The 27,154-nt window shown below is 36.1% G+C and overlaps 2 protein-coding genes across 2 annotated transcripts; both read right to left on the reverse strand.

Annotated features, from left to right (window-relative positions):
• Positions 1-1,772: 1,772 nt before the first annotated feature.
• Positions 1,773-4,524, reverse strand: LOC116200705 (FCS-Like Zinc finger 10). Its single transcript, XM_031531559.1, has 3 exons — positions 4,216-4,524; positions 2,367-3,440; positions 1,773-2,271 (listed from the first exon to the last, which is right to left on the reverse strand). The coding sequence occupies exons 2-3, from the start codon at positions 3,338-3,340 to the stop codon at positions 2,136-2,138; spliced, it is 1,110 nt and encodes a 369-aa protein (XP_031387419.1). The 5' UTR covers positions 3,341-3,440; positions 4,216-4,524; the 3' UTR covers positions 1,773-2,135.
• A 13,083-nt stretch (positions 4,525-17,607) lies between these two features.
• LOC116201170 (heat shock 70 kDa protein 15-like) lies at positions 17,608-22,970 on the reverse strand. The gene is made up of 10 exons (XM_031532301.1): positions 22,818-22,970; positions 20,992-22,221; positions 20,498-20,719; positions 20,305-20,400; positions 20,026-20,220; positions 19,665-19,853; positions 19,436-19,582; positions 19,206-19,355; positions 18,992-19,122; positions 17,608-18,194 (listed from the first exon to the last, which is right to left on the reverse strand). Exons 2-10 carry the CDS (start codon positions 22,159-22,161, stop codon positions 17,984-17,986), a joined length of 2,511 nt encoding a protein of 836 aa, XP_031388161.1. The 5' UTR covers positions 22,162-22,221; positions 22,818-22,970; the 3' UTR covers positions 17,608-17,983.
• Between the last annotated feature and the right edge of the window lie 4,184 nt (positions 22,971-27,154).

Here is a 27,154-nt window from a genome sequence, read left to right on the forward strand (position 1 = left end):
CTCAACACTCTGTCTTGGTTCTCAGCTCTCTGTTCTTTCTCCCTCAACACCCACCGATTTCACTTAAACGACCCTCACACTGGTATTTGATCACCTTAAGAGCTTGATTTGCACTCAAAATCAGATTTTCACTGGTAAAAGAGAGAGCTTGGTGAGAGATAGTGAGAAAGACGAATGGTTTCTAGTTTCTGGGCAAAGGACTCCGTAAGTTCTTTCCTTTCTCTCCTCTCGTCTCTGATATTTGAAGTTTTCTCCTTTTTTTTGGTTTAATTTTAGTCCTCTTTGCTATCCATGTTTTCCCACCCAAGCCACATCAGTCTTCTGTTTCGGCCACGTCAGAAAGGAGATGACACGCAGGGCGCCACGTCAGCGTCGCTTGACGGACTCAGTTGCGATTTGACGGTTTATACTATCATGTTATACTTTTGAAACATTTTGTACCATCAAGTAGCAAAAAAAACTTTTTGGACCAATTTAATACATTTGTAAAATTTTTTGGACCACTAGTGTAATTAATCATAAAATTTATTAAGCTAATTTTAAGTTTATATAGATGATATTCATCGAAAAAAAAATTTATTCATAAAAAATGTTTATATAGATGATTGTCTATTTTCTTGAAATAATAAATATATATTTATGGATGATATGATAATAAGGGATTGAAATATTCTTTCATATTTCTTTGAATATTTTCTTTATATTCATATATTGTTATTGATTAGAATCTTAACTATTGTCATTTATTTTCTATATGGTATATTAACATAGGAATTACTAATGGTTTTACTATTTCACCACTATTTAGTATGATGCCATATATATATATATATATATATAGAGAGAGAGAGAGAGAGAGAGATTTTAAGTGTAGAAGAAGAAAGAAGCATTTTCTTTTTTCGCGAATTAGTTGTAGAAGTATAGAAACTTGTATAAATAAAATGACATGCATAAAGATAAGTCTTTCCGTATTTGTGGGGGATCGAATTGGCTCGGCAGTCCAAGATTCACGATTGAGGTGACTTTGTCATGTTGAAAGAAACTGCCAGGATGAATTCTTTTCTTCTTGTTTTTTATTATTATTCTCAAATGAAAAATAGATAGAGGCCTAAACTTTAGAGGCCGAGAACATCATACTGGGGAGCTATGGAAGATTTATATATCTGCTACATATAGCGTAACCGAAAAGCTGCTGCTGCCACCAATACTCCAGGTCCTGTGAGGGGGCAGTATAGCGATTATGTCGAGAAGCGGATGCACTGCTCTTAGCAGAAACGAGTCGGAGGTCCGAAACACTTATATATGGAAAACAGGCGTATCACTGTCAAAAGACCACTGTACCAAAATAAACAAAATCCATCAAATTTGCTTTAAATGGAATTAGCTCAAAGATTTGGCTGTGCCAGCCACTGGATTTCCAGTCAAAGTTCCTGAGAATTTAGAAAAAAAGAATTCTATTGACCACCCAGGCTTCCACTTTAAAAAAGAATGGCTGAGAAGCAAAATGAGGCTTCTAATTCTCAAAGGAGAGAGGTTAATCAATCACAATCAAACATCTGAAAAGAGAAACACCACTTGTTCTTCAGAAAGCAACAGATTATGGATGTACAAGAGAGGTATGAAAAGGATTTCCATGACAGAGCAGCCACCATTTCAACTCAAGATAACATTAATAATAATAACCCACAAACTGTCAATATATATATGTGTGTGTGTGTGTGTGTGGCTGTGTGTGGCTGTGTGTATTATATGTATATATTTAGACTTGATCATCAGCAGAAGAGAATTCTTTTATCCATGGAAAGAGTACTGGCAGCGTCCACAAGATCTTGAATATATTCAGAAACCTCAACATGACCTCATATCGGGCAAATGGCCGGGAAAAAGAGATGAAACATCAGAAAAAGAAACCATTTTGGTGAGTGAGGGCTTTCGGCCACTTCTACCCATCGACTCGCAATAGCACCGGCAGATATAACTTAAGTCCCCGCTATGGAAAGAAACTCTATACCCTCGCTCGCCATGGCTGCAACTAACGCAAAGAAACAGCTCTTCTCCTACCCGTACTTTATTTCGGCGAGGGCATGGAAGAGTCATTGCAGTAGGAGCTGGTGGGGAGCAGTTATTGTGACTTATTAAGTTGCAAATGGAGTACCCATTAAGAAGAGATTTTCATGGTCGATCAATTCTGACGAATTTTCCGAGGAATGCTTATCAATTTGCTCTGTGGTCTTGGACTGGCATTCACTGCTGCAGAATGCTTTCTCGAATCTGTAAAGTAAAATTAACAGAGAACAAACACATTCTTGATAATATCAGATCTATAGCAAAGTAATAAATCATGTTATAGGTTTTGAGAGACAAACCCATCGGTGTAAACTTCCTCTCTTCCCCTGAGTTCTCTGTTGCACAAGTAACAGAACCTCGACGGTTCCTCAGAAGGGTGAGAGTCTGCTTTCCTGCTGGACTCCAGTACTGTAGTCGTTTCTGTTCCCTGTTCTTCCTTTTTCAAATCAGACGAATTGCTGCTTGTGAAATACTCCAAAATGCAGTCGCCAAAGATATGGGTTGTTTTCGAGTTTGGACCATAGGATATGATGCATGTATAGTCCTCAGACAATTCTATTTCTCCTGCAGAAAGAGAGCCCAAACTTCCGTTGCTACTGCCAACAGGAATTGGAAGAGAACTCTCCTTAACTTCCAAAGGTTTCTCCGAAATTGTCCTTGTAGCTAACTTTTCTGAATGCAAGCAATTGGAACTTGGCTTTTCAATGGAGGAGAAAGATTTACCAGTATCTAGGGAACGGCTTCTCAACAGTTCCGGTTTTAAAGGGAATTCTCCGTTCCGAAAAGAGACATTTGTGCTACACAAAACAGGCTCTGGCGACCTGACCTTTCTTTGAGGCAAGACAGTGTAGTTTCTGGGCAAGGAATTAGATTTAACGGGATGAAACCGTGAGCATTGGTAATTCAGATCAAAATCCCCAATGTTCTTCACCTGGCGTCCAAAGATAATATGCTTATGCTGCAAAACGGGAGTATCATCACTAGAGTTGACTTCGTTGGCTATCGAGTTAACGATGCCAAGGCCAACTTCAGAGCAGTCCCACTTCTTGTGAGGCCCGTTTGATCTTGGTGACTTGTGATTGAATGAGTTGCTGAGGTTGGAAAAGAGCTTGAAGTCAAGAGGAGAAGTCGGGCTCCGAACTGAGTCAGAATCCGAGGGACCTTTTGTACTTAAACCGACAAACGGACTTGGGATGCTCGGTAATGAACTGCTGATGTGTCTCAGGCCAAAAATATCAGAATGGAAGTAGAACTCGGAGGAAGAATCAGCCATCAGAGCTCAAAGTATCAATCATAGAGGGTTCGCAAGGGGGTCGGGTAAATTTGCATCTTCAGAGTCCCGAACCATTTCTGAGTAAATTTGCAATATGTTCCTGCAAACCACAAACATATTAATTCAATCAAAGAATTGAAAAGGAAGAACAAATTGAAATACGACAAAAAACCAAGCGTAGCCCAGAATATAATTTATTTCATCAGAGGGGCTGGGTTGGACGAATTGTCTATCCAAGTCGAACAACGAGCAAGCAACTGGAACTAACACCCGTGCATTCGACCGATTTCCATCATAGTTATAAAGCCATTGATAAGAAACAACAAGAGAACTCTCAGCCTTGATGAAAACCAATCAAACCCCCGGCTTCAAGATTGAAATCAAGATAAGAACATGAGCAAATGGGAGAAAAAGACACAGACCGGAACAGAGAAATCCTTCACACCCAAATACAGACAAAAGCATGGGTTTGCCCACAGAGCACTGATCTGTGACCATACCGCAGAACAGAGAACGCAATGGAGAACAAAACCTCGGAAAACAGTGATAAAGGGGGCAAATGAAGAAGATTCTGGGCATCAACTGAAGATCACAATCACATAACAAAATCAGCAGCAGAAGATGGCCCGTTGCTCATAAGATCCAACCACAATGAAACCGTGAAAGAAAACCCCAAGATGACCACTAACTACTACTACTGATCGTGTGATCAATGGACTGGAAACCAAACTGAAACCCATGTATTATATCAATGCCATGACTGACACCACTGAACTATCCGGCAAGCTTATGATCAGATTCAACCTGCTGAAACTGAAGGACTCGAAGATCGGAAGGGATGGGGTTCAAGAAAAAAAAATCCAGTAAAAACCCACCTGGGTCTCACTCTCTCCCCCGTGAAAAGCTCAGCCCAAATGCAGCAAAGCTGGAGTCGACCCAGAAGGACCCATTAGTTCTTGCTCTCTCAGTATCCCTCAGCTAAAGCTATTAGGCCATCAGAGATTTTCTTTTGATTTCTTCTTCGTCTTCATCTTCTTCTTCTCGTGTCATGCATTTATCGGAATCGGCGAAGCATTTGAAGCTCTGAGACTTCTGATATACTCCTCTCTCTCTCTCTCTCTCTCTCTCTCTCTCTCTCCCTCCCTCTCTCTCTCTTCTCTCTCTCCACATGATGATGATGATTAGGAGAGCTATACGGGGACGGGGACGTATAAGGTCAGCGTACATACACCGTATATTCTTCTCTGTCTCTATCTTGTTCATGTTCACTCTCTCTGTGACTGTCAAAGGAAGACTGGTATGTATACGGATACGGATACGGTCTTTGTGACTGCGTATATTCCTCTGCTTTTTTGGATTGATAATATGAGGGAAAAAGAGAGAGACAGAGAAGAAAAGAAGGGGAAGTGTTGCATACGAGCACGCACACGGAAACTCTTCGTACCTAACAATTCCTTGTTCCTTTCTTTCTTTATCCACCAGTAATTATATAAATCATACATACATAGGATAGGTGGTTTAGTCCATTCAACGTCCGATTTTCACAAGCAAGATCTTGAATTGGAATTTTATGGGTGAAAAAATTCATAATTGGAAAATTTTTATTTTTTCGTAAACCAATCTAACTCGAATAAAAATAAATCAAGACCATAGGACTTTTTAATATTAATGATGTAAATAATAGATAAGTATATATAAATATATCATGAGGTTATCAATTAAAATTGGTCCTCTTCATCTCATGAAAATATGTTTAAGTAAAGCCCCATCTTGGTTACAAATTGAAAATTGATACAATGACTCTCATTTTCGATGTGAAATTGTGTTTCTCATACCCTTTTGCTTTATGTTATGTAATATCCTTAAAATTTTACTTACAAGTAGATCGATTACATATGTATAGATGAGTTGAAGTTCTGAAATATTGCGAGTGCGTTTGAATTTAGAGATTAGTTGAATTTTGATTTTAATTAGTTTGTAATGATTGTATTGTTTAATTATGAGAAAAAGTGTGAAAAAATAATGAATAGTTGAGAAAAAGTAATGATTGTGTTGTTGAATTGTGAAAAAGTAATAAATAGTTGAGATAATGTAATATTAAAAATTGAATTGAATGATTAAAAAAATTAAAAAAATAATGATTGTATTGTTGAATTAAATATAAATGAAATTCAGTTAAATTAAAAAAAAAATTTAAAAATAAACACACCCGTAATATTCTTGAATCTTTTTCATCTTTTTGACTTTTAAACCTTTCTCGTAAATTGTAACTCAACTCTCATATTAGCTTGACTCTCTGTTATCAGGTCTTTGACTCAATAAAACTCGATTTTCTGTGAGTTTATTAATTTGAGCTTTTATGGCGATTTCACCAGCCATGAATAGTAAATTGTAAGAATTTTTTTTTTAGAGTCCAAAAATCGAGATTTGACAATAATTTTCCAATAACGTGTGAGAGTTTTTAAAAATGCATGTATATCTCTTTTCGAATTACATAATAACATTAAAATTGTTATTTTCCCCGCATCAAATAGTTCCGAGCGATGGCACAAGGAAAGGGGTCCCAATCCTTTATTTCTTGTATGATGACTATCATAAGAAAACCTGGGACCCATCTACGTGGACTTTCCCCTGGAATGATTTTTGTTATTGTTCTTATGGTAAATCTAACAAGGAAGAAGATTTTTATATTATATTTTGTAATATATTTTTTTAAGGGGAAATATACAATAATGAATCAAATAGATATATGTCACGTTGGGCAGCATAAGAAGACAAAGCTGATGGGGACATGATAAAATATAAAATGACGCACCAAACGTCCATTCTCCAAAATGGAACCGTGGGTTAAATTCCAAATGGGCAAATCAAATCCAATTAAAAAAAAACCCTAACGAGGCTTAGTGATCAGAGCCAGTCTTCAAATGCCCATTTGGCCAATTAAAAATGCAGCACACATCATCTCATGGTATACGTTAGGCTTTGATATACAATTTCATTGCATTAACTAAATCTATGATTCATATGCTTATTCAGCTCACGCACTGATATAAACCTGATGATAGACCACCTGAATAGGAACAGTACCTTCTTGTGAGAAATGAGAATTATCTCATTATCTATTGTCATAAGCTACACATAGGACATGCAGATCTTAACATAAACAATTGAAATATTCGTGAAAGAGCGTAACGACTTATCTTTTTATAATAGTAAATTTCATGATTTACTATTATTCAGTGAACGATTGTGGATCTAGTGGAGTATAATTTGAATAACAGCGATGTCGTTTGCATAGTGATTGTCGTTATACTCGATTTCAATTCGCTTGTCCCTTATGGGGTCCATAGATATCAATCCGTCTATAATAGTTAGTATTCACCAAAGGAAAAAAAAATACAAATAATAGAAAAATATGTGGCGGATACTCCTCTAAGTTACATCCAACGAATATTTTAGTACTCTCTGATATTCTCTCAAATATATTAAAGTTGTTTTCATGTTATTTTTATAGCTAAAATAACCCCAATTATTTAATAGATTTAAAGAAAACCATATTCTAGTTCTTTAGGCGTGTTCTCTTTCCGTTCTTCAATTTAGTTCTTTCGTTTTAATGGATTGTTTTAAGTTATCAAAGTTGGGCTCGAGATCATCTTTTGATCCATCTTTTGTTGGATTGAGAAGTATCGGCGTCATTTTTCATGTTATTGGTGAAACGTGAGTGATGAAATTCTTTCAGGAGTGATGTTAGTTTAATTGATATTTTATTTCCTGAAACTAGTTTGAAAAGAGTTTGGAGGTTGATCATTTCTAAAGGATTTGGATAGGAAAGAATCTAACCGTTCTAGATTCTATCCCATGAATATTCCTAACTCATAAATGGATAAAAGTAATTTCATAATAAATATCAAATTTAAAACATTTTGATTACAATATGAAAACGTGTGTCGTTATACTATACTCTTTTTTATAATTTACTATTATTCATACCTTAACAGGATTTGGCACTGGTCAAAATACCATAACCTTCCTAACCCTTAGGATTCTGGTTAAAAAATCTCTTCTAAACCATTCTCATAACTCAACGAGCAAAACTGGTTCACGCATCACTGGGGTTTGGAAAAGGTCAAAACCCTTTTATAAAAAACTCACGAACATGCCAACTATGGACCTAAAAAAAAAAAAAAAAAGAATCTATCACTCTGTACCGTAACTTTTTTTTATCCAACAATTCAGTCCCTCATTTATCATAAATTTAGCTTAAACATTCACATTCCATTTATGAATTTGGTCCGTCATCAACATCTTTAAAATGGAAAGTTAACAAGGAAGCATACGTAAAACACAGTGGAAAAAAACATAGTGGGCGAGAGGCTTCTGGCTCAATTTGCGTCTCCATCTCTCCACTATCTTTTGAACCATCCCCTTTGGCGATGTTGCCAGAGGCCCATGGTGTCCTCGGCGACCTAACCCAGGGGGATGGCGCCCGTTTAGGAGCCCCTAGCTCAACCCGATCCATCTTCCCCCTTTCGCAGCGCTAAAAATGTTAAAAAATATTTTTAAATTTAAAAAAAAACGAAAACGATTGCGTTTTGTGTTGTCTACTTTTAAATTGACTCTTTTTAAAGTCATTTGCTCCACATAGGCGTCTACGTTAGATTTCCGTTAGATTTGTTACAAAATGTGGACGTTTAGGCAAGAAATTGATGACAAAAATTAACAAAACCAAGACACCAAAATGATAGTTTACATTCTTTTTAATGTGTTGACCTCACGTAGAAGGGGAGGAATGAGACTTCCTCTTTCCCATTTTGGAGATTATTGAAATCGGTTGAAGAAACGTCAATCTGACACGTCTAGGAGACTTCCAATCGGTTTTTCCTATAAATCATCATTGGTATATATGTAGCGATGCTTCTTGAAATCTGAATGAATGGTCAAAATCCTGAGCTCAAAGTGCCGACAGGCAACCACGGACTCAGACTTTGGATTTAGGGGAGCGAGATATCTGAGGGGATGAATAATAGGGTATTTTTTTCGAATTATAAAAGATGAATATAAAAATTTTTATTAAAATTTGAAGAATTATACATAAATTTTTTTAAGGGTGAGAATTGTAAAGGGTCCACTGCCACCTCAGCTCCTTCCCGGTCCATCCCTGTCCACAGCCCAAATGATATCCAACCGCACCATCAATGAATTTAAAGGTGATAGGAGTTAAAGCTACTAAATGAAAGCAATTGGGCCTTATCCCTCTCAATGAGAATGTGAAAATCCCATATCTGGAAAATCATCTACGTATAAAATAAGTTACTTTACAAATTTAATTTCACTCATATTAATATTCATGAGAGAAAATATAGATCCCATCAATCGAGAACGTCCAGTGTTTGAAGTACTAATAAAGGCACGATATCGAGTCTCCATGTACTCAAACAAGCCATCGAGAAGATTAATCCAACTTGGTCATCTCAAGGCATTGGTTCAATACGGCACCCAAGAGGGAATCATCATGCCCCAGGAAGATCATCATGACCAAAACAACGGCGGCGACAGCATCTCCACAGGTAGTAATAAATTAAGCTCTTCTTTTGTTGTTTAATATAAATTAAGCTCTTTTTTTTTATTGTCTACTCTCAGTATGTGGTTCTTCTTTAGGGTTATAGGTTTTGATAGTTCACGAATTAGTAATGATACTGTTATGAGTGATGAACTTCCTACTTGCATAGTCATTGACTGGAAGTTTAATTTCGGAGTAGAGTTATACTCTATTTTATTCCATAAAATGAAGACAAAATAGTTTGGAGAAAGTATTAAAAAACGGTTTTAATAATTATTAAGAAAAAGTATTTGAGAAAATTTATTATAAAGTTAAAGAAAATAACTTAAAATAATGAATAGTTGGAAAATTTTAATATAAAAAATTAGTTGTAATAATGATTAAGAAAAAAGTATGTGAGAAAATTTACTATCAAATTAAAAAAAAAAAGTAATTGTTATGTCATTAAATTGAGAGAAGAATAGAGTAGAGTGAAATAGAGTTTACTATGTAATTATTTCTCAGGATTTTAGTATCTGACGATTCATGAATAACGATATTTACATTTGAAATAAACTAGATTAATTCACTCATGCAATACATAGGTCCAAAGTCTATAAACAATAATTTTTAGATTTTAATTATTTTTATTACTGTTATATTATCAAAAATTACACAAACTTATAATCATAATCATAATCATAATCATAATTATAATTTAGTGATAAAGTTATTTCTAGCAAAATTTCAAGTAATCAGTGATATAGAGACATATTGATATATGAAAGTAGGAGATAATCCCTCATAAAAGAATTCTTTAGTGGAAAATGGTGAAATTTAGAAAATCGAAAATAAAGAAACAAATGAAAATAAAATTAAAAAAGATTAATATCCATCTTTCATTAAAAAAATATTTATCCTAATGTAAACGTAAACAAAAATAATATTTCGTCACTTGAAAAACTTTTTTTAGTGAAAAAAAACCAAAAATCATGAAATATATTTGAAACATTTGTATTAACTATTATTTAGAGTTTAGATATGTGCAGATGCAATTATAAATCTAATACATAATAATAAGGAAACATGTTCCTCTTATAGACTCTATTAAATAATCAATATTTTCATTATATATATACATATGTACCGTAGTACCTAATCAGGTGATTGGCGCGAGTGGGTACCATATGTTGTTGAAAATAAAAATTATTCTAAAAATTAAAAAAATAAAAAATAAAAAAAAGTTGAAAGGCTCGAAGGGAGGAGGTAGGGAGGTGGCCAGCGGTGGGGTTCTCGACTCTGGCCACCACCCCCATCCCCTCAATTAAGATCATTGGAATTTGGGGATTTTTTTTGTTTTCGATGGTTGGGGGCCTCGATGCCGGTCTCTACCCCCAATCGAGATCACCAGAGACAGAGAAAGTCACTACTGTCTCCGGCGAACCCGATTGCTTTTGGGGGGGGAGGCACCTCTGCCCACCTCCTCACTTCGATACCTTTGGCCTTTTTTTTGTTATTTTTTAATTTTCAGAATACATTTTATTTTTAAAAAATATGTGAAACTCACTCGGCCAATTATCGTGTGTTACGTAACACTGTTATGTACACGTCAGTAATTCTGGTTAAAATTAACATAGTTGTTGACATAATAGGTCAATTAATGTACACTTAGTCTGTCATTATCAAATTTGATGTAGAAAATTTATTAAGGTCAGATTTGATGTAAAATTAATCTCACAGTGGACAAATTGGTAGTTTACTGTTCTATAAATATTATAATATTACCTATATTATTATCCACCAACAATTTCTTATCGAAATATTATGTTCTCTTCAAGGCACGTATTACGTAAGTAAACCTGCTTGAAACTGTAATTAAGGTCAAAGATGTGATATCAAGATAGATATTCCCTATTAAATCTCCACGCTGTCTATATAAGCCTAAAAGCAAGACGCCGAACATCTTAGACACTTCTATTTGAAGTTATTATATCCACTTTCTTATTTATGCATGGAGAGGAGAGTCTCTCTTTTACCCTTTTGCATGTAATTAGTTTTTTTTTTTTTTGAATACGGGGCCAGTCCCAATGCATTAATAAGAAAATTAATGGATACATAATCGAGGCATAGTGGCCCTATAATATCTCCAAACAGAGTAAAATTAAGCACATCCGAGCAATAACTAAATCTATGACTATCATGAGGCATTGATAGCGTGTGATTCGCTAGCGAATCCGCAATGGAGGCAACGTAATTAGAGTTCTTTGAGGAAAGTTCGTTGGTACTGTGGTTCGTGGACCTCTAGTCAATTTTCTCCCGCATCACGGATGCTCTTCAAATCAACTTATTATGCTATAGTCCTCAATTAGAGTTGTTGATATGATGGTTAAAAAAGGACAAAAGTGATCTCTTAAAGGAACCGTATAAACTTTCAATAAAATACTTTATTATACATCTCAATTCACCATCTTTAATTTATTTCTAAAAGACTCACTTATGGGCTGTCTGGTCAAGGGAGTCCAGATTCGATTTTGACCCAATTCCGCCCGGAATTAAAGTGCTCATGTTTGGTTACACATTGTGCTCCGAATTGCATTTTTTTAACTCCTTTCCTATTCTGTACGGATGCAGATTTGCCATTCCCCTCAACCCGGCCAGTTTTGCGAATCTGTCTGGATCATATTTGGTTTTAAATGAAACACCTAATATACCCTTCCACTATTCATTTAATTTTCAAAAACTGCCACCCCCACAACTCTAATGTACCAGAACCGCCGCCACTACCTCGCTGCTGCCGCCGTCGTCGCTGCCCCTCGACCACCACCTGAGAAGCTCCAAACAAGCTTTTTCGGCCGGCATTAGGCACGAAGAGGCCAGAAACCATGAGGCTGTTGCAAGCAGCTCACGGGAGTCGTCGGCTTGAACCCACTACGCTAGTCGTGGGCTCAGGGCGAGCTCGTCCCAAGGTCGCCGGAGCCAACTACAACCTTCGCCGAGGGCTCACGAGCACCGGCGACCACGGGACGAGGTCCGCAAGCCCACAAACGAGGCTCCGCAGCTTTCGAGCAGTGGTGAACCCAACCGTGCTGCTCCTCCCTCCGGTCCACCTCCTGCCTCCTTCGAGGCTTCCACCTGTGGCTTGTACCCTTGGTCCGGGTTTGCGAGGGCTCGGTGAACCCACCTGAGCCTCGTGGCTCCCAAAGCCATGAGGTTCCGAGAGTTACAGAGGGCGTTTTAGTCTTTTCAAAATTTATCTGATTCCATTTTATGTTAATTTGAAGGCTCAATCAAACAAAGGTTTTGAATCAGAATTTTAATTCTGTTTCCCTTAAATTCCATTCTCTGTCGATTCTAATCCCTTTCAATTCCATTTCAATGAATCAAATATCACGCTAATCTATTTTATAATTCCCCTTTCATCTTATACTAGTAAAATGGCCATGCAAAGCATGAGTTTTAGTTTTTATGCTAAACCAGGTACAAGTCTGGGTGTTGTGCTGGTGTGAAAAATATTTAATTTAAATAATTTTGAATTTTTTTTTGTAGGACTTTCAAATTTCAATACATTTGTGAAATAAAAAAAACCTTTCGTTTGAAATTTTTTAACGTTCATATATTTTTAATATAACATTAAATTTTACAATTTTGTTAAGAATAAAATAATCAAAAAAATAAAACAATGACAAAGTATTGTCAAAATGGAGCTCCAACGTATTGCACAGTAATTTTTTATATATATTTTTGTATATGATTAAAATAGATAATAACTCTAAGTAATACAGAAACGAAAAATTTAATTGCAACAAGTGAATCATGCAAAAAAGGTATTATGAAATATATATATATATATATATATATATGTAAAAGGAGAAGTTATCCAATAAAATTAAGAAGAAAAAATTGTAACGATAAGAAAAATTAACTTGATTCGCTTGAGATTATTATTTCAATAAAATATTGCAAAAAGCCTCATTATATAGAAAAATATATAAATATACGTGCGATATGAATAAAAAATTATAGTACAAATGGTTATTATTCAGACAAAATTTTAAATTATTTACAAATATAAAATTGTGAGAGAAACAGCTCGAGATACGGTGTATTGAGAAATAAAAGTAAAAAAAATAGTGCGTAAAATGATTTTTTTCGTATTTTATTTCTAGGACATGACGGTGCGTTTAGTTTCGGAATTAAAGTAACTTTGATTTTGATTATGGAAAAGGAAAAATGAGATGATATTATAAATTTGACTTGGGAAACGTGTGTTTTTTGTTGTGTAGTATGTTGAGTTAAAGTTAAAGTTAAAATTTTTGACTTGGGAAATGTGTATTTTTGTTGTGTAGTGTGTTGTGTTAAAGTTAAAGTTAAAATTTTTGTGATTTTAACTCTGAAACCAAATATAGTGGGTGTATTGACCTTAAGAAAACATGTCATATTACAAGAAACACTTTTAAATTATTAGAGCATTTTTAGTTTTTCAAAAAGAACATTCAATTTTTTACTTAAATACAATCTAAAATTCGTTGCACCTACACATATAAAATATGGCAAATTCATTTTACTTAATTTAATAGATAGATGAATCTCTATTTTACCTTTGTTAGGTTATTTTTTTATTTTAACTTATAACATATTTAAATTAATATTAATATTTTCCTATGTTTAAATTGTATTAATTGAAGAGCATTAATTGAGTAGCTTATTGTAACTGAAGTAAATTTTAATTGTATATGCCTACTGAAAAAGATACTTATATATGGATAGATGTATATGTATATTAAATTAGATGCTCTCCGAAAATGATTTTTTTCGGTACAAAGAAGGCACATGAGCTTAGTATAATGAAATAAAAATTTTAATATTAAATAAAGGAGTAGGAAAAGTCCTACTAAGTATCAAACAAACATCATCTTAGTTAACAAGAGAGAGCATGCACCGATGTGATACACCATCTTTGATTCTCTAAAAACTGATTTTGAAATATGCACGTCATATTTTGTTTATATAAGAATAATTATAACGCATTGGATTGTTATTCTTATGTTTTATCGTAAGTAGGTGTAGGCCCATGCATTGTGAGGATGTACAAAATTTAACTTATTTAATACTCGTCTCGGATTTATTTAAGATTACTTTTGATATTCATATTAGTACAGGAAATTTTTTGTTTTTATCGGAAGAAACTTCTATTTTCTTAAGAAAGTATTTTGTTAATAATAATATTATATATAGAAAGTATGCTCTTTAACCCTCTTAGTAACTAAAAAGATCTTTCTTACATTTATATCTATTTTAGCATAAAAAAATGATAGTTCACCATAAAAAATTATACAAATGACCATATAAGAGCTTTTTTTTTTTATAAGTGATGATTTATTCTAAACAAAATTGTCTTCAAGTACACATATTGAGAGATGCTCAAAGATCGAAATCATCAAAAAAAAAACATTATACAGGTCAAAATCGTACCAATGAGCTATAAGGACAGTCGAGTAGCTTGAGATGAGGATTGGGATTAACATGACCCTTCCCTTCACATCGGCAACAATCTGCTTGACAACATTTTTGAAAATTTGCGATACTTCTCGAAAAACTCCTGCCATCACGCTCGTTCCATACTCCGTAGATATAGCATGTGCAATAAGTTTCAGAATGATGGAGCCTGAGGGTTTCCCTTTCTAGGCATATGCAAGGCCAAATTCCCGCTCCCAATTGCCGCTACCTCTTGAGATATGAAGCTGCATCAAAATAGAGCTCCAAATCTGGTTTGCAAATGCACAGCTAAAGAATATATGATCACGAGTCTCAAGGGCTTCATGATACCACACACAGATATGAGTGGATACAACATACTGTCTTTCCTTAGTAACAAGCCTATTTAAGATAGCCAGCCAGGAAATAAAGGAGGGTCGGGGAAAATGAACTTCGAACGAGAGGGAAAGCCATATATATTATGTAGAACAATAATCAATAAGAGGTCCTACGAGAGCACATGAATCATACCAAGAAGAAATGTCCCAACCATCTCGCAATCTCCAACTAAGATGAAGTTAGATAATATCACGCAGCTCTAACATTTTCCTCCAACTCCATGAGCGGTAGGCTTGGACATGAAGAGCTCCGATTGCTCCACCCTCTGGTGAAATTATATGACTTGCACAATAAATGATAATAAAGTTACAAATCGTTACAGTTAGAATTTCATAGTTGATTATTCTTGTGATTAATTTCTACTGATTGAATGAAGTTATATGACTTGCATCTAACATGGTTTACAATCATTTGAAGATGATAAAATAAAGGATTTTTCTATTCGATTACCTAAGGGCATATAATTTAAGCAATGATAGATTTACCATATTTGATTAGGTGTTCATTTATTAATGCATATTTGACTTTTCAAATGTCTAACTTAAGGGAAATAGAATTAAAATTCTAGGCATACAAAATATGGAAAAAGATCCAAGATATTTCCTAGAAAATCAAAATTACTTTAAAGCTTTGAATCCTAAACTGGAAAATTTGGAACCACATAAATCTAAAATTTTAGGATTTCGGGTTTTACGATTTACGGTTTTGGGTTTTAGAATTATAGGATTTAGTTTTTAGGGTTAGATTTGGGTTTTAGAAATTCAAGGTTCAAGATTTTAGGGTTTTAGTTTGAGGATTAAAATTTTAATATTAGTATTTTAGGATTATAATTTTCAAATTTTAGATAGAATCTTAGAGTTGTTTATCTCGAAAATTATATTTATTAAATTTAGTATTTAAAAAGGACTCTTTTTTTTTGGCGAAAAGGAGAATTAATCAGAAGAGAGAATTAATTAGGTTGGATTATTGCCAAAATTGTAACATAGGGTACTTTAGGCATTGAAATATTTGGGAATGATTATTAAATGATCAACATGATTCTATATGTTATTCATAAAAAAAAAATGATTCTACAATGGTAAGAGATTATTGGTTATTCTATAGGGCATAGAATAGAAAAACCCTAAAATAAAATACTTAATTTGCAAAATTTGTAAGATCGGGTAGATCACGCTCGAATTCAACGCTGTGAGATCACCATCAACACCATGACTAGGTCGGGCCCGCTCTAATCCTCCACGACACTGAACATCACTCCAATGACACCACCATTTTTTCTTCGAAAAACGAACTTAAATTTTATGATTAAGTAACGGATTTTTCTGCCATCTTTTGTCACAAAAAAAAAAATTCTTTTGGCATGAAACTGTTGAATTAAAATGCAACAATATTTCGCACAATAACTTTTTAAGTCCTTTCAATGTGTAATTATTAAAGTAAAATGTGAAAACTTTTCACATAAATAGAATAACAGTTTGTATTGAAATTATTGAATTAAAATGTAAAAATTTTATTCACAGAAAAAAAAAATTGTCAAAACGTTTCACACTTCAGTTCAACAATTCCGCACAATAAGGAGGGCAAGAAATGGCTAGAAATTCCACATCTAGGGCACAGAATTTCTAAAAAATAACAAAATTAAGATTGCTAAATCCTCCTAAGTTGTGTGCTAAAAAATCCTCCTAATTCAAAATTTCACTTACGTCTACCGAATAATTTTTGATATTGTTAAATTACAATTCATCCCGTTATGAGCAAGATTTTGGATGAGCAAGATTTTGAATCCGAAGGATTGTAAGGTCAATTACTAGGAGGATAAGACAATACTCGAAAAATAAAATTAAAAAAGAAAAACAAAGTTGACAAGTTTCAATGAGCAGTTTTTTTTCCCCTCGGTAAATTAGCCCCTCCTCCCCCTCGCGCAATAATTGCTCTCGCCTTTTTTTTTGTATTCATTCATTTCATTTCGTACCGTTCCTGGTTTTGCTTTGTCGTCGCCTCCTCGACGAGTCGGGAAATTCACTCGCACGTGCTGGGGTTTCTATGAGGATCGGACGGCTCACCTCGCGAGATTCTCTGATAGGAGTCAGCACATCCGACGGCTGCCAGTTCCCTCTTCCTCTTGGACCCACCGCGCCTTAGAGACCCCTCCTCGCCCGACCCGCAATCCTCCTGAAGTGATGCTTTCACGCTGGGAGACGCATATGGGGCGCCCCCCCACCGCCTGTCGCAACCATAAATATAAGAGAAGCTAATAGAAGAAGCCGATACCGATCACGACATATGATGGAGTCGACAAAATTATATCGTCTTATCGATGAATCACATTTACTTTTACTTAGAAAATGTCAATTAATAAAAAAAGGTCAATAAGCTGAAATTATCTCATAAATTTCCAAAAGAAAGCATTTTCCCGTCCACGAGACTGTCATGTGCAATTAGCATTTGCTTAGGCGGCGATGATTCTAGCAAAAGGAAGTCTAAGGAAGTCGAATTCTCTGTTATGCTATTAATGTACCACAGCCACGAGTCGAACACTTAAAATATGTCTCCATACAAACATTCATGATATAAAAGTAGTGGAATATAATGGACCACAAGGAAGAGATGGTGGGATGTCGATTCGCCACATGTGAACCCTTTATCACCACCAATAAAGTGTATCAAGCAATCAAGCAAAAGTATTCTCCATTTAGTTTCGCAGTTAAAATCACAAAAATTTTAACTTTAACTTTAACTCAATACACTACACAATAAAAATACACATTTCTCAAATAAAAAATTTTAACTTTTAACTTTAACTCAATACACGATATAATCATTTGCCATTTTTCACAATCAAAATCAAAGTTACTTTAACTCTGAAACAAAATGCACCGTTATAAACTCTGGGGAGCAAATTTTCCCGCAATTCTCAATATCGTGTAACTTCTAGAAAAGCAAAAGTGCTTTTCCCCGACGACAACATCGTACAGTACAGCTCTGCTCGAGTCCTGAGTAGATGACACTCTCCAAAAGCAAAGTGTTAAGAAACGGCAAACAAAACTTAAATGAGGGCTGAAGATACATATATAGATCATTTCCAGACAACATACAACAGTCTTGCACAGCCTTTCCTCTCTGCTAGAAAATTACATCTCCGGTTTGTGCAGCAGAAATTCTCTTTATAGGAGTCAAGCTTGGCCGAACCAAGTGAATCTCCGAGGGAATCGATTTATTATGAGAAAAACTTACACAGAACTCGGTGCATCGGATTTGTCGGAGTCCATTGACTCCTCATAAGCTTCTGGGGCAGGGGGATTGTTATTGGAGTTGGCTTTTGGACCAGAATTCCCACCTTGATACTGGTGCTCGCCATGACTAGGAGAGCTTGGTGGGACTTCTGGAGTGGCTGGCTTTGCCGGCTTGGGCTTCGGTTTTGTCATTATTGGACGGCAAAATCTGGTGAATTTGAGATGTAATATTGTCAACGTTCTGAAAGTGTTACAAGAAACGCTCCACAGAGCTAAAAGTAAATGAAATTATTCATCACATGCCCCGTAACAATAAGACCAGAATTTGAAGACCATTTTATGCGTATAAACCAAAAGGGAATGCAATTCCATGATATTATAGTTCTATACAGAGTTCTATCCTATTCCTATTTCTCAAAGGGCCACCACCGGTGAAATATATTAACCCTGTCCGAAAACCAACCTATTTAACAGACTAAGAATTATAGTTGTGGGGAAAAAGAAGAATAGTGACAGCAATCCCATAATGAACTATTATGAGGACCCTACCATGTGGCAGGTTTCGATGCATCCTAGTGAAAAAGGGAATCAAACAGAAGGAATAGAAAGGGAAAGGGAAATGATCTTCCTTATTCGGATGAGATCAATCAAGAGGAGAATGAAATCCACCTTATGAAAGTGAAATGGAAAGAGAGAAATCCATAGTTTGAGTTTATTCTATTCCTTCAGACTCCCACCCTCTCCAAGAACAGAACTCCCATGAAAGAAGAATGCTTCCTTCCTAATCCCAAAATATGGTGTTACGGCTTCAACAGCTAGAACAGTGCTCGGATCAAGACATTTAGGAGAGAGGAATGTCATCTAAATTACAGGGTTGAAAGTTCTGCATCTTTAAATCGAAAGTGTCCGATATTATAAAATTTGTCATAAGCATTTTTGCACAAAAATTTCAGGTATTGGTACAACCTCAGCTAGGATTTGAAGAAGAAAGAGGATAGGATATACCTGTCAAGGGCTTCAGCCTTCTTTGTCATCTCAGCCGACAGGAGAACTGGATTAGCATGTTTCGGAAGTGAATCTTGCTGCTGCTTCTTCTCCCTTAACCACACCTCAGCTTGCATGCACTCATTCAACACCTGCAATAATGGAGTTCTAAATTTAATTGGGGAGGGAGGATCAATGCTTTCGTAGGAAGAAGAGAGAAAAAAAATCTGCAAACCTTATGTTTTTCAGCCATATCAATGTGATCAAATTTGGGATCATTCGACATAGCTGCTTCACGGTAGCTATTAATGCAGTAAATAAGTTGGCTCATCACCGTTCCTCTCTCCATATGTTCCTTATACCGCACTTCAACGGGGTCACCTCTCTAAAAGACAAGATAATTATTAGAGCGAGAAGGGGAGAGAAAGAGAGAAGAGGGAGCGATGCACAGTGAGTCAGAATCACCTTCTTAAGTTCCTCGAGCTTTGAAACGTAGACGCCTTTTGTTTCATCCTCACCTTCATCATACAACCAGTCCTCAACATCCTGCAGCTTATTAATGAAGTCCTCCCTTTCTGAATTGGTAACAAACTCATAATATTTGTCGTTGAGCTGATGATAGGAGAAGATCGACATCAGTCCATGCATCAAAAGAAGACAAATGACAAAATTACCAGCAACGGAAGCTCAGTACCTTGTTTCTCATATCATAAACATAGGCTTCCACAGCATTCTTCTTGTCTTTGGTTTCTTCCATGATGCGATCCTGCAAAGCCATTTCAAACTCCTTCTCCACAGCTTTCTGGAGATCCAAGGGCAATAATCCACCAGAGATGAACTCTGCCACGGGAATATTTATTTTCTTCACGTTCTTCTTTGGAGCCTTGTTGGGGAAAAAAAAACACGAGATAGAAGCGCAATCAGTATACATTTCAGAGATAAAAATTACAGTTGCCATTAAGTTTAAATAAATAAAGAAGAGAGAAACTGAAGAGGGAGGGGAGCCAAATTGGAAGATTCAAGAAGAAAGATGGCCGAAGACATAACAAACTTACATTGGTATTTATATCCATATGAGCAGTTTTATCACCAGATTCAGGAGCTCTGTTTTCAACACCAGAAGCATCAGCACCGGCATCATGGGAACTAGATGGAGTAGGACCAGCTGAAGCTTCATCAGTGTCCATCTCGTCACCTTCATTAACTGAATGTTCTGTGACCGGAACCTCAACCTCCTCTTCTTCCAGAAGCTGCAATCCCATTCAAGTCATTGAGAAAATTAAGGTTGACAAAGAATCAAATTCATTTAAAACCAGAAATGTTCGTAGATTTACCGCTGCCGACTCAATAGATACAATTCCATGCAGATTCAAGCGAACTTTCAACTTAACTTTGCCTCGCTCACCTTTTGTACAATGGAAGGGACCAATCTTCACAATAATGTAACATCATTAGATGCCAACGGCAAAACAGATTGCAATAGCAATGTTTCTCCCTAAAACGATAATCGTTCAAGCAGATACTTACAGTATATGTACTGATTTTTGCAGGATAAGGCGAGTCACCGACATCCGCATAGTGGACATCAACGGTAAATGTGTTTGATCTGAAAAATGTCAAAGCTTTTACACTAGGTATTCGATTTCCTTTAGGGAACACTACTGTTCCTTGTTGACCCTCCGCACCCCCGTTCGGGGAATCCGCGGCTTTCCAAGTCAAGCCAATTGAAAATGGAAAGCTCTCATTGACCTGATGTTGAGAGGAACACGTTGGTTTCAGACAGTCATACATCAATGCTAGAAGCATAATCAGAATGAAGAGAGCCCAACAATGCAACTGAGGCTCCCATTATTATTAATTCTTAGACAAGCCAACTTGACCTTCTCCGAAAGGAATTTCTAGAGAAAAAGATAAAGCACTAACTACCAACACATGTATTGCCAATAAAGGCACTCCCAATGTTGAGCAAGAAACAGAAAACTGAAAGAAAATATTACAGGGGCCAAAAAGGAGGAAGTTACCTGAAAGTCTCGAACTTTGAAGGTGGGGCTTAAGATGGCACACTGGAGTGCACACCCCTTGGCCACACACTCGCTTGCATTCATAGTGTGCCTAAGTTCCTTCCCAAAGAATTCTGTCAATATCTTCCCAACAGCGGGAACACGTGATCCTGATCCAACAACCTCAACCATGTGAACATTCTCAACCGAAAGTGCAGCATCAGCAAGGGCCTTCTCTAGGGGTCTCTTGACACGCTCTAAGATTGGAGCACTAATCCGCTCAAAATCCTCCCGCTTGATGAAGCCCCTCACATCCTTATCATCCATCAAACACTCAACATGCAGAGGTGCCTCGGGATTAGCACTAAGAATCTTCTTAAGCTTTTCACAACCAGCACGGAGCCTCAGACATGCTCTTGCGCTCTGGAATACATCAATCTTGTACTCCTCCTTGAACTTCGCAGCAAAATGCTGGAAGAGAACCTCATCAAAATCTCTACCGCCGAGATTCCTGTCATAGGAGTGAGCCAATATTTTCAGCTGGCCCTTTTTGAAGCCAGCAATGCAGACTTGCAAGCTTGAATGACCAATATCAATGAATGCAACATTGAGCTGGTCATTCTCAGGCAAATCAGACTTGTAAATACCATAAGCCAAGGCAGTTGCGGTAGTCTCATGAATCAGCTGAAGAGGATGCAACCCCACAATAGTGGCAGCATCTAGAACAGCTCTCCTCTGAAGATCCGTGAAATAAACTGGAATCCCAATGCAGCAATCAACCACAGCTGCCTTCAAATTCTTCTCAGCTATGCCCTTAAGATCAGAGAACAGCATGCCCAGAACTTGGGTTGGGGTAAACGTCTTCGACTCACCCAAGTACCTCACATGAATCAAGGGGTAACCATCTGGCCCCTCTGTGACAAGACAAGGAAAGGATTTTAAATCCCTTTGGAGCTCGGGGTCAGAAAATTGACGGCCAATCAAGCGCTTTATCTGGGAAATGGAATTCACCGGATTCATCATGGTAGAAGCAGCTCCAGCAGTCCCAATAAATCTTTGTTTCTCACCGAAACATACAATTGCAGGAGTTTCTCGCTTTGACTCATCATTGAGCACAACATCAATTCCCCTTTGCCTTGCAACTGCAACGACGCAGCTCTCATTTCCAAAATCAAACCCAACTACGCTCATTTTTGCAGAGCACGCCCAACCCACACAACAAATAGGAGCTACTAAAGAAAGGGATGAAACCTGCAATTGAAACAGAAGACAATTGTGCTCTTTGAGAAGCTTAATATAGAAACTATGACATTGAAATTGTGGAATCCAACCTGCAACTAGTAAGTAAACAAGCTCAAACACAACAACACAACCTTCAAATCCCCCTGTATCTCCCAAACTTTAATAAAAGACTGAATTGGCTACATTATCCCCTACATTCCATCTAGATGTAAACCCTTCAGAGATCTAAAGGTTGCCTTCGTTCCACATCGAGAATGCAAGCAATTATGCAATATCATATTCATCTCATTGTCCAGAATTAAGGCGCAGACGCCGAGAACCACCCCAATGCAGGCAATTCAGATGCACCTCATGAACTTACCGTTGCACAGCCAATCAACGGCGCAACATATAAATCGATCTAAACCAAATTAAACAGCGAATATACACATAACATGTTGATCTTCATTCTGCACCCTCCAGCAGCAAAGAGAACGGCAGCAGGAATCACAATTGAAAGACTGGACAAATCAAGGATCAAGAAGGACATGGCAACGGCAAGAAGAGCAACAAAAGCCGGCATACGGTTAATTCCACGACATATTCCGAGGATTGATAGATCTTACCTTACAGGAACTGATCGAGCTCCAGGGCGTCCGACTTGGGTATGTCAGGAATCTCCGCAGCTCCTCCTCAGCTCGCAGGGGAACAAGCAGAGGAAGAAGAAGAGGGGAGAGAGAGAGAGGGGGGGGGGGAAGGGGGGGGCGTCTGTTTCTGTCGGAATTTTCAGCGTCCCCGTAGGTGGACTCACATATGCTGTTTATTGGTCGTATGATATGATAAGCTATGTCTTTTATTAATTCCTTTTTCATTCCTTCCGTTTTAACCCTTCCTTTTCTTTACTTGCCATATTTTCCTCTACTTCTTGTCGTTCTTCCTATATTGAATCAGGGTCGTCATGCCGCTGCAGTTCCGCACGTAGCATTAACTTAAACTCAACAGTTCAAAGTTCGTAAATGACTGTTCTGAATGAATGCCATGGCATATTTATACACGTGAAAACTCCAGTTCTGTTTCCTCCATTACGCTCTCGGAGATATCAAAATCTTGACTAAAAATATTTTGCCAATATCTTATTAATTATTATATAGATCGGAAAGTCTATTGAGTCGGAAGTGGTTTTAGAATGGAGAGATGCGTTGCTAATTTTTTAATGGAAAGAGTGGAAATAAGTGAATCAATTTTATTATCTTATTCTTAATCTAATGACTCGAAAAAAGAAGAAGAAGAAGTCAAGTTTGGCATGTAAAACTTTTAGGAAACAAAATAGCATTACGTACTTATGGTACGATAGATAAGATAGATGGAGTTTGTTAATCAAAGGAAAAATGTCAAAATCATCTTTAGAAAGTATCCATACTAACTTTCGTATTATTATATAAAATATTTTATTTTATTATCTATGAACAACCTAAATTATATTTGCGATATTTTCGGAAAATAGAACCAAGAGAATTTATATCCTCTTAAATATGCACATAGTAAGACTAACCTCATGTTGAATACAAAGATTAGGGACCGGAATGCACAAGTCAGAAACCTATGGATTGGAATGCGTTTTTTGCCAAAATTGCAGGCTTTTGGTTTGAGGTATATAGGTCGTTCCCAGGAAAGACCGCTTCATGTATTGCATAATCAATACAAGACGCGTACCGCTTAACATCAATTTTTCATTCCTTTTCTGAAACTTTGCGAAAAACTAATTATTGTTCATAATCTTTTTTAAAATTGTATTGATCATTTTATGTGGACAGTTTAATTTTAATCATAAAATAATAAAAGAAAACAAAGGCCGTGAAGTGAGGGAACGGGAGGGAGGATGTAGAGAGAGAGAGAGAGAGAGAGAGAGGGAGAGGGAGAGGAAATAACTGGATTATAGGTAGTTAATAAAAATTCGATATGATTTTATCGCCCCTTAATTTTTCCATGATTTAGTGGTTTTTAGTTAATTAAAGTATATTATTATGGGTTTTATAAGGAGAATAAAAATTGCACCGACTGTTTTCTTTTGCCCATTATAATAGTATATATAGATAAATTAGACGAAGGCGCAGGACCAAAAAATATTTAATTTATCAAAACATTCTTAATTTTCAAAAAACTATTCAATATTTTCTCAATTTTTTTTATATTTTAAATATGTGTTGGCGAGCATAATGCTATGAGTATCATAGAAGTCCGAGGGCATTAGGCGCCTAATCTATTTATATATTATATTAAAGTTGACTTCCTGCACTCGAGCAACGAGAGACTCCCGTTCATTTCATGAGGGATAGATTGCCACGTCAAATTTTTCATTATTTCATATGCTCCTCATCGGAAGTCATTTCGGATGCATCTAAATAAGTAAGTTTAAACAAATGAATTTATTGCATTAAAGGATATCAATTAATATCTATTTATTGCAATAAATTAATATCCCACTATCTTTCATTATCTAAAATTCTCTCCTTATTGGCCCTCCCATCCCTTCCATCCTAACTATGTATGAATCATCTCCATTAATTCTCACTGTTTAACGCAATCAAAGCGCCTAATTAGTCACCAAACCCTCCATCCAATTCCTCAAGATCGAGAAGTACGCTGAGCAAATTGTTGTTGGCGCTTCTATCTACCTCGCCATCGTCCTCGAGCTTTTCACTGCCGAGATAAGGATTGACGTTTTTCACTTTTGATAATTTAATTACAACCTTTTTGCGTGGATTTCAATTCGAGGTTGATGATTTGATTGATATTCTCGGATCGAGGTGGAGGTAACGGCAGCGGCCGCAAGGTCCTAGAGTTAGTGGGGAACATAGCGAGGGTAACATGAAGATGCAAATCTTGTCGAGGTACATTTGGTTGACCATGAGGAACAACAAAGTGACAATCGCGAAAGCTGGCTTTTTGCAGAAGATCCACAACATGCTCCTTCAGAATTATTAGGAATGTAAACAGCACAAAAGATAAAATGTTATTTTCATAAAACAAAAGGTGATAAAATGTCGAAAAACCAGAGAGAATTGATTCCGGACTTGCCTTATCAAGGGTTACTGGAGTTATTTCTTCAATTGTTGCTAGGCTTGGCTCTGCCGAATTTTCCTTATCAATTATTTTACAAAATACTAATTGAAATGTGACCCATGCAATAGGTGGGCTAAAAGGCTACTTATTGAAATTGATGCATGTGTGATACGTGATTGGATATGGAGTTGTAGCCCCTACTAATTTCTTATTCGATCACATCATTTGTGACTGTAGGAATCTCTATGGCTCTTTTGAGGAATCCCAACCAATGAAGATCTACCGGGAAGCCAGCCAATTGAAGCATATTGTTAGAGGTGTCTCGCATCAAAGCTGGAAGATCGAAAGATTCGAAAATCCGAAAACGAGAACGAAGAATTAATCGGAGAAAAGGAATGAGCAATCAGTAAAAATTGCCACGATAATGTACCAGAATTGCCACAACAATTTTAACAGACCTATTGAGGCAGAAGTGCCATGGCATTTTGTGAGCTATCGCAAGAATCTTGGCCGAAAGCAAGAGAATCTCGAGATTCAGTGACTCGTTGTAACTCAGATTTCGTTAAAGATAAGATATTCTAGAATATTATCTTGGGAATATTTAGAGTATATACTTGGTACTAGAGATGGGGGTCTTGTCTATATATATATAGGAAGAGTCTTGGAAGACAGATTACATTGTATGAGTGTCACGTGTAATTCTCTTGAGAAATTCTTGGGTTATTCTCTTGAAAGCTCTAGGGTTCATAGAGTAAGAGGGTTGTGAGAATTAAGAAGATTGTTACTCTTCTCGGGTTGAGTCTTGTAAGGGGATAAAGAAAATACGAGTGTAATCTCTATTGTAATCTCCTATTTTTGGTCGAGTGGATACTCCTGCTTTATCCGTAGATGTTTCCCTCACCTAGAGAGCTTTACCACATATATTTAGTGTTATTTATTTTTCGATTTTTCATTGTTCTAATCTCATTTGGACATCTTGTTATAACACATATCTTAGTCCATAAGACCCCTCCTTTTTTTAAGTCTTGCTCTCTTTAGAGACCGAATTGGGATAAGTATGCCCACCCTTGTAGATCTTCTTGCTATTTGGCTTTTATTGAAATTTTCCCTTTCACCCAAAAAAAGAAAAGATAAAAGTCTAGAGGCAAGGCTTGAACGAATGCAGCTACCTCTGTTCTTCCCTTTTTATATATTATTACGCATATGTCCCACGCCTTGTTGCAGGGCGAAATGGCTCTTCAGATCAATAATTAATTGTACATATTAACTTAATCTTATAATATTCGGTCTAATCCAAAAAGATATTTTTTTGGCAAATTTTACGCAATTGTCCAAGAAATAAATCATATTCTAAAACGTGGTTGATCTAAACAATATATAAATAAAACTTTGGTCTCTATTGAAGCATGCCCACATAATTTGTAATGGCGAGTAATACTTAAGCAAAGAAAGATACTTTGATTCAATGAAATCTAATTTTTAATCTAACCGATATCATTATTCTTTTAAAATTTGATGGACCTTATTTGTATTTGAAAAATTGAGGATAGTTTCGGTATATTTGAAAATTATAGCCATATATGTTATCAAGTTTTTACTATCTTTATTATTAGTCATCTTATCATTTCATTTATTTTATTTATCTTATGTCATACTTTATATGCTAAGTTACATTCATATTATTTACTGTTCAGTTAATGAATAAATAAATAATCATAAAAATTTATTTTGATATAATTAATAAATTCAAACTTTTTCGCCGGAAGCGTGGATCTTCCACATAGTGTAAATACTATACTTAATATAGGCATGGTTATCCGTAATATTATGGTTTTGGTTTTTAGAACGCGAAAGAGAATTGAAAATCACGGGGGTTAATTTAGATAATTATAAATGATAA

The sequence above is a fragment of the Punica granatum genome, chromosome 3, assembly GCF_007655135.1.
Source record: "Punica granatum isolate Tunisia-2019 chromosome 3, ASM765513v2, whole genome shotgun sequence".
In the NCBI taxonomy this organism is placed as follows: Eukaryota; Viridiplantae; Streptophyta; class Magnoliopsida; order Myrtales; family Lythraceae; genus Punica; species Punica granatum.

Bases quoted from the DNA above. Each gene is read 5' to 3' on its own strand.
- LOC116201170 (XM_031532301.1), bottom strand. From the start codon at position 22,161: ATGAGCGTAGTTGGGTTTGATTTTGGAAATGAGAGCTGCGTCGTTGCA. The intron at 19,123-19,205 runs GTTTGCAGATTT...CCATTATTGCAG, and splicing joins ATATGGCTGAAAAACATAAG to GTGTTGAATGAGTGCATGCA. The intron at 18,195-18,991 runs GTATATCCTATC...CAAATTCACCAG, and splicing joins AAGGCTGAAGCCCTTGACAG to ATTTTGCCGTCCAATAATGA.
- LOC116200705 (XM_031531559.1), bottom strand. From the start codon at position 3,340: ATGGCTGATTCTTCCTCCGAGTTCTACTTCCATTCTGATATTTTTGGC. The intron at 2,272-2,366 runs GTTTGTCTCTCA...TTTACTTTACAG, and splicing joins GAGGAAGTTTACACCGATGG to ATTCGAGAAAGCATTCTGCA.